This window comes from Heloderma suspectum, chromosome 1 (genome assembly GCF_057233095.1).
Source record: "Heloderma suspectum isolate Gila_16-S chromosome 1, 16-S_ref, whole genome shotgun sequence".
In the NCBI taxonomy this organism is placed as follows: Eukaryota; Metazoa; Chordata; class Lepidosauria; order Squamata; family Helodermatidae; genus Heloderma; species Heloderma suspectum.
This window is the reverse complement of record NC_139458.1, coordinates 124,758,355-124,779,648: the sequence shown is the minus strand read 5'-3', so window position 1 is coordinate 124,779,648 and position 21,294 is coordinate 124,758,355. Positions and strand designations below refer to the sequence as shown.

Sequence of the window (21,294 nt, the reverse complement as noted above, 5' to 3'; positions counted from 1 at the left end):
GGGGAGTAGGCCTCTGTGGCTGCAAGCCTGTGCGCACCTCCCTGGGGGCAAGCCCCATTACGCTCAGCGGGGCTGACTTCTGGGCAGACATGACTACGCTTGCACTCTACAGGAACCAGGAAGTGCTGCCTCCAGATACGCTATTGTGGCTCTACCGCGCCCCATCTCTACGCTCCTCTCCCGCAGCCGGACGTCCGCCCTTCCTTCCGGAGGCGGTGAGGACGTCGGCGGAGCGGTCGGAGTCATGGCTCGGCGAATCGTGTGAGTACCCGGGAGGTGAGGACGGAGCCCCTTCCTCCGCCTCTCCGCGCGCGCCGCGTAACTCAGCCCGCGAAGCTCGTCCACCCTCGCTTTTCACGGGCCCCGGCAGGCCGGCGAGGACTCGTGGCTGCCGTGGCGCGACGCGTAGGGCGCTCGACTCGCGACCGCAGGAGCGTGGCGGAGTCTCGAGTCCGGGTCCCGGCACACGCCCTCTGCCAGCGTCCTCGGCGGCCCGCTCCTTGTGTTGAGCTTCGTTCGTCGCTCGTTCAGCTCAGCGCACGCACGGCTTTAAAAACGCGGGCGCCAACCGGTGGGACGCCGCGGAAGCCGAAGAGTTCGTACACTGAGGGCGCAACCCCACAGGCATAGCAGAGACAGCCCCCGCGTCTGATTTTCTGGAGCCGTTATCCCAGAGGTTGTGGTGGCACAGCAAGCTTAGGGTTCTCATAAATGGTTTTTGCCACCTGTTTTCAAATGGATTGCAGAAAAGCGTGGAGAAAGAGCAAAATGCTTGTGACCCGTTTTGATTTTTTCGCGTTGAATAACTGAAAGACAAACAAGAGCCTTTGGGGTGTTTGAGGGGGAGGGTTATTGCTTCGTGGCTCCATCCATACAACAAGTTTTATTGTATGATGCTTTATGAGTTCTAAGAGGGACTAGCTATTAATGTTGCAAGATGGTCATCTTTAGCTTTGACTAAGTTCTTAGTTCCATGTAACAGAACAAAAGCAACACTGCAAAAACAACAGTCTTGTGGCACCTTAAAGCCCAACAGACTTACTATGTCATAAGCTTTTGTGAACTACAGCCCACTTCATCAGATGCATCAAATATTATTCTGAGTTACGTGGCGATAGTGGCGGGGTGGGGGAATTGTGAACGGTGAGGTCAGAAGGAAATGAAATGCAGAAAGTTGTCAGCAGTGAATTACAGTTTATCAGGAGGTTCAATTCTATCTCCTGGGGCTTGAATCAGCTACATTTTTTTTATTACATGACATGTGTTAATTGGCTTACCTAATGCCCAGCTGTTTGTGTTAGCAGCAGCAACTGTTTTGCAAATGGGCACCGTTAATAACGAGATTGCCACTCTCTGTAGCTTCTGCATTTCATTTTTCCTTGACCTCGCTGTTTATAACACCCCCCCTCCCATGTACATATACGTGCAAGTTAGGATGACACTTCGTGCATCTGATAATGTGGACTGTAGTCTGTTACAGCTTAGAATCCTAAACAAAAGCAAAGCTACCATGGTGAAGCCTTCCCTTCTCTTGTCCTTCTTGATTCCCCCTTCCCTCAACATGACTGCTTCCCCCGTTTATATGCACTTTCTGATAAAGTCCACTTCTCTACCTTACCGCTTTGCCTTATAAGCTTCTTCAGGGTGAAGAAGCTGCTTATTTTAAACAAGGTTGCAAGTTAGAATTTATGCTTTCTGTGTCCTGGTAATAAATGAGATTAAAATCGTTTTTACAAGATGTCCAGGTTCTTTCAGATTTTTTTTTCTTTTGCCTACAGTTATCCCCTGTACCAGTTAGGAAATCCTCAAATAAGGGTTTTTCGGACTGACTTCTTCTTGACAATGGTGAGGCCTGGTGTTCCACAGCCAGAAGACACTGTACAATTTCGCATTCCCATGGAGTAAGTACATACAGGGAAGAGAACATCTGCCTGTTGGGTTAAAACAAGCAGAAGGGCAAGAAAGTGTCTTGAACGTGAGCCCTCTTCAGGCATTCTAAATCAGTCACCACGAAGGGCAGATGGGGACATGCCTGCTGGCCTTGCCAGCTCCACCCCAACCTCCCTGTGTTGGTGGGAAAGGTCTGAAGAGGAACTGTAACCACTCTGCAGGATCAGGAGCCTTGAGCAATTCCGTGGAGGACTATAGCCATGTTCAGTGGGATATAGTTACAGTTCTTCAGACCTTCCCTGTCAGTGTGGGAAGGTTGGGGTTGGAGAGGCTGGGGCTGGTGTGCATATTCCTGCCTGCCCTCCATGGTTACAGATCTGAATGCCTAAAGAGGGGCTATTGTCTGCCTTTGCTGCAGATGCTTCCACAGCATCAAGGGACCTCCTGAGACCCCCTCCCCAGTCTCAGAGGAATGTCTCCTCTCCACCATCCCATGTAGTAAGTTGGGAACGTTATTCTCAAGCACTCAAATTTCTCTTAAACTCTGCAGATGATACCCCAGTATCAGGGAGAGATGTGAATTTCTCAAGGAAAACTTAGGGTCTTCTACTGGTGCAGTACATGTTAGAATGCTAGGATATTCTCTTTTTTTGGACAACAGATACTTTGCCTCACCTGTGATTTGTTTTTCTTCATTAATAAGTAAGGCACATAGCTAGTTCTAGCTATGAAACCAGGGATGTTAATCTGTGGCTCTCCAGATGTTGCTGGACACCAGCTCTCACCAGCCCCAGTCAGCATGGCCAATGGTCAGGAATGATGGGAGTTGTAGTACAGCAATATTTGGAAGGCCACTGGTTCCCCGCCCCTGCAGTAATCCATGTGGGTTTCACAAGGGGAGCATTGGCTAGTCATATCTCTCTTGGTGTGGCAAGGGATGGGTGGGAACTATGAAAAACTGAGCAAGGATTGGAAGCAGTCCCGATTCTTAAAGTTGTCCTAGGACTGCAGAGCTGAAGGGAAGCACACTCTAGCCTCAGTGGGAGGCTGCACCTGCCGGCAGTGGAGAACATCACTGCAAGGCAGGGAAGACCAGTTTGACCCCATCCATTAGTCACAGAAGGAGCAGTTGCAGGGAGCTTACGTCCCTCCTAGAAACAACATGTGGCTTCAACTGCTTGTTGGCTTGGGCCTGTGAAACTCTGCCCCCACCCACAATGGCCAGGCGAACAAGATGGATGTTATAAACTGAGTTGTATGAGTTTGTGGTTTGTGTGTGTCTGTGTATTATTATAATCGATTGTGAGCTTCCTTGATGATCCTTGATGATTATTTGATAGAAAGTTGAGCTGTAAATCTTCTAAATAAGTAGCATATGCTAGTGATGCATAATGAACGTTTATGTTGACTGTTGTAAGCTGCCTTGGAAGGATTTGTATCCTGGAAGGCAGGCTATAAATAATTGTAATAAATAAGATGTAAAGAACATCTCAGGAAGATATTGGCTTGGATTCTAGGGGTGGATGGGGGGAGAATGAGAGAACTTGGGTTTCAGTGCAGGTGTCTTGGCAGAAGTACGGTTCCATCGTTTCACTTACAGCTCTCTACATTGATGCCTTTCACCCACTGGAGAGCTTCACGAATTTCTGTTGGTTGTTAAAAAAATTCTGTTGGTTGTTAAAAAGTCTAGTTTTTAAGATTGTTTCCTACTGAACAACAGTGGGATTGTGTGCCATTGTTTTGAGTCTTACATTGGGATCCTAACTATGTTATCTTGGAAGCAAGCCACTGATTTGAATAGGGCTTACTTCAAAGTTAAGTGTGTTTGAGGACAACCTCAACAAATGGTGAACTAACAGGGTCATGAGATCTTGTTCCAGAGGTTACAAGTCTGTTGGAGTTCCAATAGCTACTGTCAATGAGGATAGTATGTTTAAAGTAATGTCCCTCAGTGCTAGATTAATCGGTGTGATTCCTTTGCCCATGACTGTTCTTAACATATGAGAATACATGTGGCTAAAGCTGGTGTTCTGAAGTCATGTTCTAGCAGATGTCCTAGGCTGACTGCAAGAAGTGCTGACCATTTCTGAATCATGTTATGATGAGAATGATTCCTCTAGGACTTGACTTGGTGGTGGGGGGGGGGGGGGTTGTGGTTGCTCCTGTTAATTTCTACCCCACCTGTCTGCAACAGTATTCAAGGTAGCATAAAATCATAAAGAGAAGTAAAACAATATCATAATGGCAAAGAAGCAAGACAAATACCAGATCTTTTAAACAAAGCATGTCCAAACAGATGGAAATGACAGGGATGGCAGTTAAATCCTGTTTTTTAAACAAGGTTCTAAATAGGACCGCTGAAGTACAGTGGTCTTCTCTTTCTGTGATGGGGCCAGGCTTACTACAATTGAAAAGGCCCTTTCATGGGTACATGTCCACCATACAGCTGATGGTGGAGGGACCTGATGGAAGGCCTCCAAATTAGAATGGAATCTTCTGGCAGGCAGGGTGGGGGAGGCAGTTCTTGAGATATCCTGGTCCCAGGCAGATTAGGGTGCTAAAAATCAAGCCAGCAGCCTGAACTGAGCCCAGAATCAATTGGTAGTCAGTGAAGTAGGTTTCAGGCATGGGCAACTTGTGGCCCTCCAGGTGTTTTGGCCTACACCTCCCAGCATCAGTCACCATTGGCTATGCTCGTTAGGGCTGACAGGAATTATAGGCCCAAACATCTGGAGGGCCACAAGTTGCCTGCCCTTTGGATAAAAGATTACTGTGATGTGCTCCGATTGAGCTGCTCCAGTCAGAACCCTGGCAGTGGCATTCTGAACCAATGGAAGCGTTTCAACTGTCTTATTTATTTATTTATTGCATTTATACCCCGCCTTTCTCCCTCTCGCAAGGAACTCAAGGCGGCTTACATTATCCTCCTCCTCACCGTTGTATCCTCACAACAACAACCCTGTGAGGTATCCTCACAACAACAACCCTGTGAGGCTGAGAGTCTGTGACGGGCCCAAAGTCACCCAGTGAGCTTCCATGGCCAAGTGGGGACTAGAACCCAGATCTCCCAGCTCCCAGTCCGTCACTCTCACCACTACACTACACTGGCTCTTCTAGGGCAGCCCAATGTAGAGTGCATTACAGTCATCCAGCCTGGAGGTAACGAACATGAATGACTGAGGCCAAGTCTGGTTTCTCCAGGAAAGGGCACGGTTGGCACATAAGGCAGATAAAAGGCACCCCAGGCTACCCCTGCCACCTGAGTATTTAGGAGCAGCAGGGCTGACCTCAAACTGCAAACCAATTGCTTCAGTAGAAGCGCCCCCCCCCCCCCCCCCAATCCAGAACAGGCTGAACAGTCTCATGGTACAACTGGTAATTGGTCTGCTTGTCTGGATTAAGTTTCAGTTTTGTATTAATAAAGCCAATTAATCTCATTTATAGTAATAAGACAATCCTAGCCTAAATAAAATACTATGCTTCTTTCAAAGACATGGTTATATATGAAATTAAGATGTTGGCAGTGTTTCTGTGTTTTAACTGCTTACTTGCATTTGGTGCAGGATGACAAAAGTGGAATTGAAGGATTACCTTGAAAGCATATACAATGTACCTGTGGCTGCTATAAGAACCAGGATACAACATGGTGAGTCTTAAGAGCATGTTTCAAATTCTGTTTTTCAACAAAACTATCGGGATATATTTTTCTCTCTCCTCAATCTCTAGTATTTGGAGAGCCACTAGCTTGCTATTGATTAGTAGGGCCCTATAAATAAGATAAACACAGAGATTATACTTATTTGTAAATTAACCAGTTCCTATGTGAATTGGGCTTTATTTTTATATCCCCATCTTCTCCATGGGAGGATCACATTTGGGATTACAATCTGACTATCATTGTTGATAGATCTCTAATCTCTAAAGTTTTCTAATAAATCAGCCATCCTTTGTGTGCATTGTAGTTGAATCTAAAGATATGAGGAAGGGGGCCTTGAACACACATGTCTTTAGATTATTTGGCAATGCTGGCTGGGGATGGCGAGAAGATGTCCAACATATCTGGAGAGCACCAGGCTAGGGAAGACCAGTCTTGAGTCTTTTTCCTCACTACAAGAATATTGGTGGCTATCTACAAGCCAGCAAAACATAGTAAGATTGGGTAAGAAAGCCAGTCTCCTGTAGCAGATGGGAAGCTTCAGGTTTCTAAGAGGGAGAAAAGTGAAGATATTCTTCTTTATTCCAAAGGAGGTAGGTAAGTAAAGGGGGGACGGGGCAGTTGTAAGGAAGGGAGGTTTGCTAAAGTATCCTTAGGCAAATGAATGGTAAATCTTTTACTAAACCTACTAAGCATGCAAAGTGCTTTATACTTTTTGAGCATAGTCCATTGGGAACATTTCCTGTGCAAATCCCATGGAGATGAAAGGGACTGGGGCTTTGGTGTAACTAGCATTACATTTCTTGGAGATGTGCAAGAGAAGTCACCCTTATTCATCTCCAGGGCAACTCCGCAAGGTCAGTTACTGCCAACAATAAGCTTGAGTTAGATTTCTCCTACTCTTCCTTGTTTTCTACCCACTTGTAAAATCTTGAGCCACCGCATACTGGTGTGCGTGTCCAGAGGCGGGCAGACAAAGATAGAAGGTCAAGGGCTGAGAAATTATAACCAAGAATGGGCAGGCTGGCACGATCAAACAAGCCACTGTGGCTTAAATAACCCATCATGGCTTGTTTAAATTGGTAGTGAGAACTGGGTGCCATTAGCCTAATTACCTGTCTGGGCACGGCTTGTCATGTCGTTCAAACTTGGGTGGCATGGCTTGTTTGAGGGAAAACAAACCTCAACTCAACAACAGGGCAGAGTTGCTTGTTTTGATCATGTGAACTGGGTCATTACATGGTGATTTAGCGCAGACTGTTCCAAATGTGTGTGTTTTCTGGAATTTTTAATTATTGTGAATACATACATTATTTTAAAAGAGAAATGGTGCTTCCTGCTTGTGCCCTGATGGTACTAAGGATGGCAGGTTAGGTTGGAGCACTTTAGCCTTAGTAATGTGACTGCTTCTCTGTGTTCAGTTAAAAGTTTCTCTTTTCCACCGTGGCATGATAATGCAGAAGTTTTAGATATACTGATTCCTTATGTAAAATTTTTTGCCTATATTGCTAGGACCTACAGTTGATGCAATGAAATACGAATTTGAATATGGGATGAGACAGCCTTGTGGGAAGTAAAGTTACATGATTAACACTACAGCCCTAAATACCTTTGCTGTGAAATAAGAGTCTACCCAGTCTGATGGAAGTAGCCATAGTGTCATTTCTAGGCACCATGCAAATACGTCTTCTGCGACTGAAAAAATGAACTCCCCAAAAGATCAAAACTGTCCCTAATTGAAAAACAGTTAATTAGGGAAGGGAGGAATTGTTAGCTCATGGGAAGTCAAGTCAAACCTTCATTTCCTTAACAGGTTCAGGCAAGCAGAGGGACCATAAGAACAGACGAATAAAGAAGCCAGATTACAAGGTTGCCTATGTACAGCTGGTGAGTAAATGTATCTGTTTGAAGCTGGGAAAAGAAGGGTATTGGACTAAGACGTTTATTTAACCAACTATCGCATGCTTCTTCTGAATTGTATGGATAAACAAGAATTTGTGTTTGTTCAAATTCTGCAAGGATGGAGCTCTTTTTCCAAAGGGCATCGAAAAGCATCTGGCTTGCCACTGTGGACTTGATAGGCATTTGGTCTGATCCAGTAAGGGTGCGTCCTAGGCTCTTAGAATTAGAAATTGCCGCTTGGGTTTATAGTAGCCATCTTGGTGTGAGTCATTGTGAAAGGTGTGAGACAATAAGAACTGCACATAGTTAAACTATGGAATTCACTTCCACAAGACATAGTGATGGCCACCAATTTGGATGGCTTTAAAAGGGGGTTAGACAGATTCTTGGAAGAGAAGGCTATCTATGGCTACTAGTCCTGATGGCCATACGCTACTTCCAGCATCAGAGGCAGTGTGCCTGTATACACCAGGTGCTGCGGAACATGGGTGGGAGGGTGTGCTTGCACTCATGTCCTGCTTGTAGGTTTCCGATGGGCAGCTGGTCAGCCACTGTGTGAACAGAATGCTGGACTAGAGGATCCTTGGTGTGATCCAGCAGGGCTCTTTTTATGTTCTTTACTGAATTATCAGTTACTGGGCACATAAATACTAAACATGGTCAGTTTTCTATATGTACACTGGCCAGTGTGTGGGAGAGATGCATCTTTCTGTTCTGTATTACCATACCAAAATAAAAGGGCCCGCTAGGATCACTCTGGGAAAAGCTTCATGGAGGGCCTGTACTATAAGGCTAAACTAGTTGCACTGCCCTGACTTACCCAGGAGATATCATGAGATTCTCTAATAAAGGATTTTCAGCTTCCCCACAAGTTTCCCAGAGTTTCTAGGGCAGCCCTTCTCCAACCTGGTGCCCTCCAGATCTGTTGGATTACAACTCCCATAATTCCCTATGGCTATGTTGGCTGGGAATTATGGGAGTTGTAGTCCAACACACCAGAGGGCACCAGGTTGTTCCAGTCGGAAGCTATGACACTGAAATGGTTACATTTGTCAAAGAATGTCTGCTCATTCTCCAACATCTAGGCCTAAAGATTCAATATCCTAATAAATATAATAATGCCATTTAGGCAAGTCTACAGAGTGTTTATTTTTGCACAGTGTAGTTTTTTGGTGGAATTTTGTAGGTTGCATATTTACATTTGATTTCCCCCCTTAAGAACTGAGAATTATTCATTTTTAATGCCTTTTTCTCAGAGGGGAGAGACTGGGTCAGGATATTACAGTCCTGAAGACTAGGAGGAGTTACTGAGAGACTGTTTAAAGTACCTTTCTCCCCAGGCAAATGTTTGGCCAATTGGGGTGGGGCATGCAAACGATTGGTGCAGTAGAGCCAATGGCAGCTGTTGTGCCAACAGAGGAGCAGGGGTTGGTACTGGCATGCGTACATCCATTGCTGTGTGCTGTTGTCTTTGCATTGCAGCTTGTAGGCTCAAAATGTTCATCCACTCTGCTAATGCTGAGTAGGGTTTGCTAGTTTCGCCATAGGGGGTTCCTGCTTTTTTGCAGTAGCTGACACACAAACCTTTGAATGGCAGAGCTCTAGAACGAAGTCATTTAATCCTGCTCGTAATATTTGCAGCTGTTCTCCATATCCCTTTTAATTTTTTCAGTATTCCTGGTGGTTAGCCAAAATGTATGGTTGCCCCTGACCCTCTCCCATCTTGGTGCCAAGGCTGGGTCTCATCTTTGATGGTCTTCATAGGTGTTCAGAAGTCTTGCCACTTTGGAGTACCTCTGAAGCTCTGTGTGCCTGCAAGGAAGAGCTCCCCCTTTATCCAGGCTTGGGAGAAAGGCAGGGACTCACGCCTGCAGTCCCACTGGGATTTAGAGGTGCTCTTGGATTGGTTGGCATACCTGCTTTTGAATTGCCATCATTTTTTTTATTTTTTTATTGCATTTATATCCCGCCTTTTTTCCTCTTGCAAGGAACCCAAGATGGCATACACAGTCCTCCTCCATTTATCCTCACAACAACAACCCTGTGAGGTAGGCTGGGCTGAGAGTCTGTGACTGGTCCAAAGTCACCCAGTGAGCTTCCATGGCCGAATGGGGACTAGAACCCGGATCTCCCGGCTCCCAGTCCAGCACTCTCACCACTGCACCACGCTGGCTCTCTCTCACCTTCCTCTTTGGTTCTGATTCACAGCAAAGTGCAAATCCTTCCAGCGTCCTGCTCCCTCTTTGCATCTTTTTGATTCCTAAAAATTCACCATTACAACTTAATGAGTTGCTGAAATGACTCTTATAGTGCAATCCTATGCCTGTCTACTCAGAAGTAGGCCCCATTGAGTTCAGTGGGACTTACTCCCAGGTGAGTGGGTGTAGGATTACAGCTGTACTTACTTTTTTTTGTAACTACTTGTAGTGAATATCTTAAAAGACTAATGGAACAGTTCTCATTCTGTCTTAGCTGGTTTGGCCTTATCTGCTTAATGATTCTTGGTTGACCTTGATCTTGTTCTAAAGAACAACTAATCTTTTGGTTGCTCCTGACGGGAAGTCTTTGAACAAATAACCACATTTTTTTTTTAAAGCTACTTCTGATGAACTTTCAATCAGTTGTTAATCCTGTCGGGTGCCCATGATGTTTTTCTAGCCGACTTGTGTGTTATCGAATATTACATAAAATTAGTATTACTCATGAATGATGTGGGAGGAAAACAGCATTGCTAGGACCTGTTTCATATGACTGGGGATACCATGCTTCTTTTAGAGCCAGTTAGTTGGAGGTGGTTATCCTAAATCAACAACCTCGCCTCGGCTTTCTTTGTATGGGGGAGTCAAGATGTTCTAGCATGACCCCTTGCCAGCTGCCTTGGTCTGCCGCATACCTACACTACCATGGGTTCATTTGCACAGAGAGGTAGTCCAGGGTGAAACAGACAAGGAAAGAGTCCTTGGTGCTTCAGAGGTTCTTTTCCTTGCTTTTTACCTTGCTTCAACCTTTGCTTCACCCTTTGATTGGTGTAAACAAATCCATGCCTCAGACAAGTTCCTGTTTGTTACAAGTTCCAGGCAATCCTGTAAGAAAGTCTTCTACTTTAGAAGGTTTTCATGTTGGCCTCTGTAAAGTGTCAGTAGGTGGCAGTATTATTCTTCCTTGCATTGCTTTCTTCACTAGCTGGCATTCTTCTGCATCTGAGAAATATTGTTTTGTCTTGATTGCAGCAGTTACGTTTCCCTACTCTGGAAGTCATCAGCTTCTGGTTTCCAGGCCAACTTATGCAATATAATATGCACACATTAATCATTGCATTCAAGTGTTGGAAGATGAAATGGCTGATGTGTTAGACATCAGCTAACCCATAGCTGTATGGGTGAGAACAGAGAATTGATGAATATGCACAAGGACCAGGTTGTCTTGAAGATTGAGGACTCATTCTCCTCCTAATTCTTGGGAAATTAGGGTGTTTTTTTTCCCCAGCACAGGTGGTATTTGTCTCCCATTGCAAATGACCTCAAATTAGTGCTTGTGGTCAATATCACCTTCTGTAGTTTCAGACTGTTCTTGATGTGCTTTCCCCCCTCCTCTTACGGAGAAAACATTTTGTAACCTTGATTATGGTACAGAACTACTGCTGTCTTTTTTAATGCTTCAAAAGCCAGAACCAGGTTATTTATCAATATGAAAACAGCTTCTGTGCCTTCAGAACCTCAGCTGCTCTCTGCCCCAGGTTTTTTCTCCTGTTCCTGGTGTTCAGCTCTAGAGGATCTTCGTGTGCATTTACCATTTGTGCTGATGCCAAGTCACTTGAGAGGGGCTGGGAGAGTATAATCTAGTGACTAGTGTAATCATCTGGTAGCTCTGAACTCTGTTGCCCTTAGGCAGCTCATTTAATCTTGGCACGTGTGTCATGTGGCTTCCAGGCCACATATGACATGGCAGCTGTGTTCCTGTTTTTGCAGCCTGCCTATTTTGTTGGAAATTGTTGTTGCTCAGCAAATTACTGTGCGGTCAACAATGTTCACATAATAGAAAGTTGGGCCCCCTTTCTTCTGATTCAGATCAGGTGACAGTCATCTATGCCTCTAGTGCCTTGAGGCTAGATTACTGTACAGTGCCATACCTGGGGCTGCCCTTGATGGCTGTATGGAAGCTTCAGCTGGTGTAGAACACAGTAGCCCATTTCCTGACATATATGAGAGCTTCGGCTATTGGGCGGTATAGAAATGAAATAAATAAAATAAATAAATATATGGCTGACAGCATTTCACCAGGCGAAATGACTTATTCACATCCTAAATGAGATCAGTAACAAAAGCTCATTGACATTATGAAGGGAAAGATTTTGTCCATGGATTCTCCCCACCCCCCTCAACAAAATGGTTGTGAATATGGCAGACATTCAGATTTGAATCGCAATGAGTAAAAAAGCCTTTGATACCTCAGTGGACAGGGTCTCTCTGAATGGATATTTTAGCCCCTTCTGTACAGTTATTCCTCTGGATATAGTTGAATTTACAAAATGGTCAAGCTACACTAGCTACCGAACATGCACAGTAACTATTTTTCATAAAGCTTTCAGCACTCCAGAACCCGACCAGTGCAAAATTACTGCCTGGTATTGTGGAGGATTTATAAGGCTTTCAGTTCTGAGAGTTCAATGTAATGTCTTGGCTGTTTCAAACCCTATCTGGCTGCCAGCCAAGATCAGCATTTCTCGGCAAAACAAGAGGTGGAAAGAGCCAACTTGTCTGCGTTGACTTTTATTTATTAAAAGGTTCCAGATATGGATTGACTTCTGCTCAATATTTGATTTTGACCAGCCTTGAAATGGGAACTGGGGAGCACTTTCATAGCTGGCTGAAAGAGTATTGTCTCGTTCCACTGTCGTGTCTGAGCATTCCTCCATGCCCTCTTTTTAAAAACAAACAAACGAAGAAAAAGAGGGTGGGAAAATGTGTCGCATTTCGTGGAAACGTTTGCTCAGAGTCATTTGCCTTTAGCCTCCGGTAACACAGTGACAAATGCTGAAAACGTAGAAGAAAAACTGCGAGGACTGGCACCTTGGCTCATCCTTAGAGGCCGCATCCTTGCCGTTTGAGGACAGAAGAGCTGTGTCTGCCATAGACAAGGCCTCCCAGTTCTCAGCTTGGCAGTAAACCCAGCCCCGGTATGTGTAGCAAGATCACTCAATGACGACGTTGTACATGCGAGTAGAAGAGGCAGATGGCAACCATGCAAACATTGCTTGATGACTTTCCAAGGCTGCCCTTGGTGTGTGTATGCTGGAGTTATTTTTGTTGTTTTAGTGATTTTTGTAAAGGTTTCTACCCTGCTTGATCCCTTAGAAGTAAGGTGGACAACAACCATTTTAAGATGAGGGGGGTGTGTGTTTATGTCATACAACCAAAATACCCCCAGCCATTAAAAAGCCAGTTTGGTTTTCCCTCAAAACAAAAACAAACAAGTGTTGCATTGCTTCTGGAAAATGCCCAGACTTGGATTTAAGTGGCCTCTGAGCAGGAGAGGGATCTAGAGATGTGGAACAGTTATCAAAATGCAATTTGGCCTTTCCTAATTGAAATATGAGAGGGGCATTGTCACAAAATTTTTACAGACCATGGTGATGACGTGCAGAGATGGAGATGGTCTCCTAGTTATGTAGGGGTCACACCTTCTAGGCCAGATGTGGACAACATGTAGCCTGTGCGCTGCATGCGGCCCCCATTGCACTGCCAAATTTGGTGGTGAAATGACAGGGTGTAAAATAGCACTCTGTAGCTATTACGGAGCACTCAGAGTGTCCAATTTACTGTCATATCAAGCTAGATTTGACCTTCAGCACTCCATACCCACTTTTTGATGTTTTTGCACAGCTGCCTGCGAACTAGACAGCACCCTGCGGAGTGTGGGTCATGGGGGGGGGTGAGGGGGCAAAAATGGCCCCTGGGGACCCCCCCTGGCAGTTGCCCATCTGTTCTAGGCCCTAGAATCAAGGACAAAACTAGAACTTTGAATGATTCACCAGTGTCGTTCATTGAGACTTTGTTCCCTTTAATCATAAAGAGTTGGAAGGGACCTTAAAGACCAACTAGTCCAAGCCTCTGCTGATGCAGGAAAACTGCTACCGTAGCATCCATATTGAATCACAGTGTTGGAATGGATTAGGATCATGAGCTCTCACATGGGCAGTAGGTTGAGAAGCAATAGGGTACTTGTTTCAAACACCCTATTTCAAACAAACTTGTTTCAAAAATAGTGGAAAGCTATAGCTGCACCTCTCTGTGAGCGTAGTTCATTTGCGCGTCAGCCCAAAGTAATTTCATGGGGTGCTGTTGTCAGCAAAAACCTGTTTAGCTTGCAAAGTAAATTCTGATTTGTAGAATGGCAGCAAAGACGCTCATGTTTTCTGAGTTTATACAGTGTTTCTTTCCAAGTTCTTAGGGGTGGGCTAGGGCTGTTAACGTATTTTGGAAAACAAGTTTCAAAATAGCCCCAGACATTATTTTTATAACACATCTTTCTATGCCATGTTATTGTCTGATCATTTTATTGTACTGAGTGCTCTACTTGAAGTGAATGGAAAGCTGATTTTAATGAGATTGTCAACACTGCATACAGTATGGAAAAATAAAGAGATAGTGTCAACGGAACAGAATGCCTTTCCTGAATAATAGGTTCCTGCTGTTAAATAAAAGCTAAAAGGTCAGCTGATGATTGTTTTCCAAATGGGAGACGTTGAGTCTGTGGCAATGGTCGATGTTGGCATTGACTCTTTTCATTATGGAGAATGATTGTTGTAAATTTTAATGCTGCATTCCAGGAATTACATGAATTTCACAAATCACTTTTTATTTCGTATCATTATACAGTTTTGCCTAGTATATCATTTTACTCAGTCTGTTGTGCAGTAGACCTTGAGGCACTGAATAGCCCTGGTCTGTGCTTTAATATTCTGTCTGTCTGTCTGAGCTATTGCTGGACTTAGAGATAGCAAGCACAGAGTTGAGGAAATCACTGAGGTGTGCTTTAATTCAGGGGTGGGCAGAAGGGAGGTCTCCCGATGTTCTGAACTTCAACTCCCAGCATTCCTGACGATTGACTGACCACTGGCTAGCAGGGGCTTCAGTAGTTGGTCCAAAACATCTGGAGATCTACTTTTCTGCCTACTCCTGCCTTCATTGGCCCATTTCAATGGTGGTGCTCCTCCCACTTTTTAATAATCTCTAAAAGGCGAAAAGTACGTCTTAAACTGCTGAAACTTGTATTTAAATGTGCACCTTTCTGATGCATTCCTTCCCCACCTCATCCTTCTTCTACATCCCAATGGATGTAGATGGATCTTATCTCTAAGCTAGGGCTGGAGAAAAGCATGAGCTGCATAATATTCCAAGGCCAGCAAAGACCACCTGATGGACCCATGCAGTCACATCATACCTGCTGCAGTTGAGAAATGTGGTTTTGCTATCTATCTATCTATCTATCTATCTATCTATCTATCTATCTATCTATTAGAATGGATCTTCTAGATAGTCAGGGCATCTTTTAATTTGACCAGGCTGACCTGTTGACTTGGAGACTCTTGCACCATATTTAATAAGTTACTCTGTTGCCTGCATGGACTTGTGTGTCATCGTTGAATCAGTGCTGGACGTTTGCCTGCCGTTTCTGTAATAAAGAACTTTGGGAGAGCCAGTGTCAGTCTGTGACTGGGGAGTCCTGGGTTCAGACCTCCACTTAGCCATTGAGTTCACTGGGTGATCTTGGGCCAGTCCTTCTCCACCAGCAGAGTGATTAGGACAGAATGGGCATCATTTAAAGTGTGTGTGTGTGCAAGCTGGGGTGTGGGGGCGGAAAGACCCTGAGCTCCTTCGAGGAAGGGTAGGATAAAAATGCATAGCACTTATTGAGCACCTAACTTTCTCTGAGTTCTGCTGAGTCTCTTGGAGGTTGGCTGTAGCATTCTGGACCAGCTGAAATTTCCCACAGCTGTCCAAAGAGTGTTGTAGCTACTACTGGAACGTAAGATTAAACAATTGTTTTCTGTCTTAGGCTGCAGGACAGACCTTTCAGTTTCCGGACTTGTTTCCAGAGGAAGAAAAAACCATTGAGCCTGGCTCTTTTGAAGACATCCAGAATAAATTTATGGAAGATGAGAGACAGAGGCAGAAAGATGACCCCAGGCAAGGAGGAGTTCCTAGCTGGTTTGGACTTTGATGGAATCAACCTGCTGTTGGTTTGGGTTGCTTTCAGGGACTTGAACCATTGCATCCAATATTGATGGTCATCTTGTAATGCCATTACATTGACAATGTTTTTAAAGCCCTTGCTGGTCCCCCTTTTGTCTAACAGAGGAGAAACAAATAGTATCTATACAAAGAAATCAGGAACAACCCTTTCCGTTTCTCCCAGAGCTGTTTTGTTCTGTGGAAGGAAATGCTCGCTGTGCTATCCATCCAGAAAGGTGCACCAGCCAGGCCACCAGTCTCTTTTCTTCTCCTCCTGCCCTAAATAGGTTATTTGAATGGCATTCACTGGAGCATAGAAAGTATGTATAAGAACTGAGAGAGCTAGCTATTGTTATGATGAGGGCCATATATGAAAGCTGGGATGATCTGGCTACTGCTGAATTGTTGGACAGGGTAAAGCTTTGGGCATCTTGTGCTGCTTTTGGGATGACACTCTTGGGGTGTGTGGAACTGAGGTCCTCTCTTTCCCCATTAATACGGCATTGTGGTATGTTTGGGTGTGTAAACTGTGCAAAATATGTCCTTGCAGCCTGAAGGGAGGACTCTGATCTTTCCAAACATGCATACACCAATTGAGCCTGGTCCAATAAAAGGCATCACCTTGTCCACTTCCTTACTTTTTTGTTCGTGTTTTCATCTGTAGACATTTTAGAGTGATGGACTGGGTGCCGGGAGAGCCGGGTTCTAGTCCCCATTTGGCCATGGAAGCTCACTGGGTGACTTTGGGCCAGTCATAGACTCTCAGCCCAACCTACCCCACAGGGTTGTTGTTGTGAGGATAAGACGGAGAGGAGGAGGATAATGTAAGCCGCCTTGGGTTCCTTGCAAGAGAAAAAAAAGGCGGGATATAAATGCAATAAATAAATAAATAAATCTGCCCAATAACCAGTGTTCTCTGGGCAGATTACAAACAATGAAAAGACTAAAATGCCATTTGTTGTTGTTGTTCAGTCGTGTCCGACTCTTCGTGACCCCATGGACCATAGCACGCCAGGCCTTCCTGTCCTGCGCTCTCTCCCGGAGCGTGCTCAAGTTCATATTCATTGCATCCGTGATGCTATCTAGCCATCTCATCCTCTGCCGTCCCCTTCTCCTTTTGCCTTCAGTCTTTCCCAGCATCAGGGTCTTTTCCAGGGAGTTTTCTCTTCGCATTAGGTGGCCAAAATATTGGAGCTTCAGCTTCATTATCTGTCCTTCCAATGAGCACTCAGGGTTGATTTCCTTTAGGATGGACTGATTTGACCTCCTTGCAGTCCAGGGGACTCGTAAGAGTCTTCTCCAGCACCACAGTTCGAAAGCATCAATTCTTCGGCGCTCAGCCTTCCTTATAGTCCAGCTCTCACAGCCATACATTACTACTGGGAAAACCATAGCTTTGATTAGACGGACCTTTGTCGGCAAGGTGATGTCTCTGCTTCTTACTATGCTGTCTAGGTTGGCCATAGCTTTCCTCCCCAGGAGCAAGCGTCTTTTAATTTCATGGCTACAGTCACCGTCTGCGGTGATCTTGGAGCCCAAGAAAGTAAAATCTGTCACTGCTTCCATTTCTTCCCCTTCTATATGCCAGGAAGTGATGGGGCCAGCTGCCATGATCTTAGTTTTTTTAATGTTGAGTTTCAAACCAGCTTTTGCACTCTCCTCTTTCACCCTCAACAAGAGGCTCTTGAGATCCTCTTCGCTTTCTGCCATTAGGGTGGTATCGTCTGCATATCGGAGGTTGTTGATAATTCTCCCAGCAATCTTAATTCCGACCTCTGATTCATCCAACCCGGCATTTCTCATGATGTACTCTGCATATAAGTTAAATAAGCAGGGTGACAATATGCAGCCTTGTCGTACTCCTTTCCCAATTTTGAACCAATCGGTTGTTCCATGTCTGGTTCTTACTGTTGCTTCTTGACCCTCGTACAGGTTTCTCAGGAGACAGGTAAGGTGGTCTGGTACTCCCATCACTTTAAGAATTTGCCACAGTTTGTTGTGATCCACACAATCAAAGGCTTTAGCGTAGTCAATGAAGCAGAAATAGACGTTTTTCTGGAATTCTCTTGCTTTCTCCATGATGCAGCGAATGTTGGCGATTTGATCTCTAGTTCCTCTGCCTCTTCTAAACCCAGCTTGTACTTCCGGTAGTTCTCGGTTCGCATACTGCTGAAGCCTAGCTTGTAGGATTTTGAGCATCACCTTGCTGGCATGTGAAATGAGCGCAATTGTGCGGTAGTTTGAACACTCTTTGGCGTTGCCCTTCTTTGGAATTGGAATGTAAACTGACCTTTTCCAGTCTTGTGGCCACTGTTGAGTGTTCCAGATTTGTTGACATATTGAATGCAGCACTTTAACAGCATCATCTTTTAGGATTTTAAATAGCTCGGCTGGAATACTGTCATCTCCGCTAGCTTTGTTGTTACTAATGCTTCCTAAGGCCCACTTGACTTCACTCTCGAGGATGTCCGGCTCAAGTTCAGTGACCGCACTATCATGGCTATCAGGGACATTCAGATCTTTCCTGTATAGTTCTTCTGTGTATTCTTGCCACCTCTTCTTAATCTCATCTGCTTCTGTTAGGTCCCTGCCTTCTTTGTCCTTTATCATGCCCGTCTTTGCACAAAACGTTCCCCTGAGATCTCCAATTTTCTTGAAGAGATCTCTAGTCTTTCCCATTCTGTTGTTTTCCTCCATTTCCTTGCATTGTTCATTTAAGAAGGCCTTCTTGTCTCTCCTTGCTATTCTCTGGAACTCTGCATTCAGTTGGGTATATCTTCCCCTTTCTCCCTTGCTTTTCGCTTCCCTTCTTTCGTGAGCTACTTGTAAAGCCTCCTCAGACAGCCACTTTGCTTTCTTGCATTTCTTTTTCTTGGGGATGGATTTCGTTGCTGCCTCCTGAACAGTGTTATGGACCTCCGTCCATAGTTCCTCAGGCACTCTGTCTACCAGGTCTCATCCCTGAAATCTATTCCTCACCTCCACTGTATATTCATCAGGGATATGATTTAGGTCATACCTGAACGGTTTAGTGGTTTTCCCGACGTTCTTCAATTTAAGACGAAATTTTGCAAGAAGCAGCTCATGATCTGAGCCACAGTCAGCTCCAGGTCTTGTTTTTACTGACTGTATGGAGCTTCTCCATCTTTGGCTGCAAAGGACATAATCAGTCTGATTTCGATATTGACCATCTGGTGATGTCCATGTGTAGAGTCGCCTCTTGTGCTGTTGGAGAAGAGTGTTTGCTATGATCAGCATGTTCTCTTGGCAAAACTCTATTAGCTTTTGTCCTGCTTCATTTTGTACACCAAGACCATGCCTACCTGTTATCCCGGTGATTTCTTGATTTCCTACTTTAGCATTCCAATCCCCTATGATGAAGAGGACATCTTTTTTTGGTGTTAGTTCTAGAAGGTGTTGTAGGTCTTCATAGAACCGATCAACCTCAGCTTCTTCGGCCTCAGTGGTTGGGGCATAGACTTGAATTACTGTGATGTTGAATGGTTTGCCTTGGATTCGTACTGAGATCATTCTATCATTTTTAAGATTGTACCCCAGTACTGCTTTTCCCACCCTTTTGTTGACTACGAGTGCTACTCCATTTCTTCTAAGGGATACTTGCCCACAATAGTAGATATGATGGTCACCTGAATTAAATTCGCCCATGCCTGTCCATTTTAGTTCGCTGATTCCCAAGATGTCGATGTTCAATCTTGCCATCTCATGTTTGACCACCTCCAGCTTACCTTGATTCATTGATCTGACATTCCAGGTTCCTAAACAATATTGTTCTTTACAGCATCGGATTTTCTTTTCACCACCAGACACATCCACAGCTGAGTGTCCTTTCGGCTTTGGCCCAGCCGCTTCACTCTTTCTGGCGCTACTTGGAAATACCCTCTGCTCTTCCCCAGTAGCATATTGGACACCTTCCGACCTGAGGGGCTCATCTTCCGGCGTCATCTCTTTTAGCCTTGTGATACGTTCCATGGGGTTTTCTTGGCAAGAATACTGGAGTGGGTTGCCATTTCCTTCTCCAGTGGACCACATTTTGTCAGAACTCTCTGCCATGACCTGTCCGTCTTGGGTGGCCCTGCACGGCATAGCTTATGGCTTCACTGAGTTACGCAAGCCCCTTCGCCACAACAAGGCAGCCATACAAACAGTTAAACATTTAAGATATGATACAAATCTTTAAAAGAATAAAATATAATATTACATAATATTATATATTATAAAATATATTATAAAATATAATATAATATTGAGAATTAATAATAATTCTCAAGTATTTGCGTAATGTTGCCCTCCTCCGTCCCCCAAGTAGTCAACTAGAGTAATGGAAGGAGGGGTTGCTTTTGGCCTTCATCCTTTCTAGAGACGACTTTAGCCTTTGTGAACGTTTAGGCCTGATTTCTGTCTTCCTCTTTTATGTTTTTCATGTCTTAGCTTTCAATCAAGGCAACACAACATAAGCAGCCCTCTGTGTGGAAGCTTAGCACTGTTGCTTCTTTGAGGAAATACTAGCTCAGATGTAATGGTCTGTGGTTGGATATCCCCAAGGCCTGTCCCGCTATTTAACCCGCCAGTGTGTGTTTCAATAAATATGCCCTTTTGCTCTCACTGGTTCTCTTTAATTTAGCAAAGCCTGCACCACTGTTTAGCATGCAACAAAACAAGGAAAAACGGGCAAACAAGGCAAACTTTACAGCATGGATATCTCCCTTGCTCAGCTCCAGAGCTGTGTTGTGCCCAGCCAAAGGATGGTGCCACATAGACTTGCCCAGGGCAGTGGGTCCAATCCCTATCTGACCATCAAGTCAACCTAATTGGGTATTATTCTCTGAAGAGGCAAGCACATGGTTTTGAACCCCAAGGCAAAGCACTTTTAATTGTAACACAATTAAGAGGTAGTGTAGAGCACATACTAGTACGGAACTATGGAAATTTGAGGGAGGGTTTTCTGTATCCAAGCACTGGAGTCATTCTCACTCTCGCCACCAGCGTTTAAATTATAGGATTAAATCATACATTCTCCCTCCAAAATGAGTATTTCCTCCCAAAATTATAAATGGAAGCAGTTTATCCATTCTCCTGTTTCACTTGCATTGGGTTTTTTTTTAAATTCAGCTTAGATATGAGAAAGGGATGTCCAACATCTGGTTCTTGCCTGGTTTAAATAGCTGCTAGTAGGGGCATGAGATCCACTGCATTTCTTCCTCAATCCCTTCTCTATATCAAAGCTTTCAGCAAGGAGAAAGTATGATTGCTCAGGGATCCAACTGTCCTAAGCTGCTCCTGGCCAAACTTAAGGGGAAGCAGCGATCAAAACAACTGTGTATTTTGGCTTCATTTTTGCATAAGGGGTGGGGCAGTCAGGAATGTGAGCCAAATCCGGCCCTGCCCCCTTTCCCCAACTGCCTCTTGCTTTGTGGTTCAAGGGCTTGTGTACAGTTTTTTCCCATTCTAAAAGGTTGAAATGCGTCCCCTCAGCTTTAAGCTAAAATATACAGGCATTTTTGGCCCCGCCCACCACTGGAATGCGAGAACTTCTCCGAAATGGAATTCAGCCCTTGGGCTGAAAGAGGTTTCCCACCCCTGCCATAAGGTGTA

The 21,294-nt window shown here is 44.6% G+C and overlaps 1 protein-coding gene across 3 annotated transcripts; it reads left to right on the top strand.

Moving 5' to 3' along the window:
* The first annotated feature begins 203 nt into the window (after positions 1-203).
* Positions 204-16,318, top strand: MRPL23 (mitochondrial ribosomal protein L23). 3 transcript variants are annotated; one of them, XM_084855987.1, is made up of 5 exons: positions 204-261; positions 1,779-1,901; positions 5,454-5,536; positions 7,359-7,432; positions 15,506-16,318. In XM_084855987.1, the coding sequence occupies exons 1-5, from the start codon at positions 245-247 to the stop codon at positions 15,668-15,670; spliced, it is 462 nt and encodes a 153-aa protein (XP_084712113.1). In that variant the 5' UTR covers positions 204-244; the 3' UTR covers positions 15,671-16,318. The 3 variants fall into 3 exon arrangements, with proteins under 3 accessions (XP_084712113.1, XP_084712118.1, XP_084712105.1); XM_084855992.1 differs by having other exon boundaries at positions 204-276; XM_084855979.1 differs by lacking the exon at positions 204-261 and having other exon boundaries at positions 1,649-1,901.
* Positions 16,319-21,294: the final 4,976 nt, after the last annotated feature.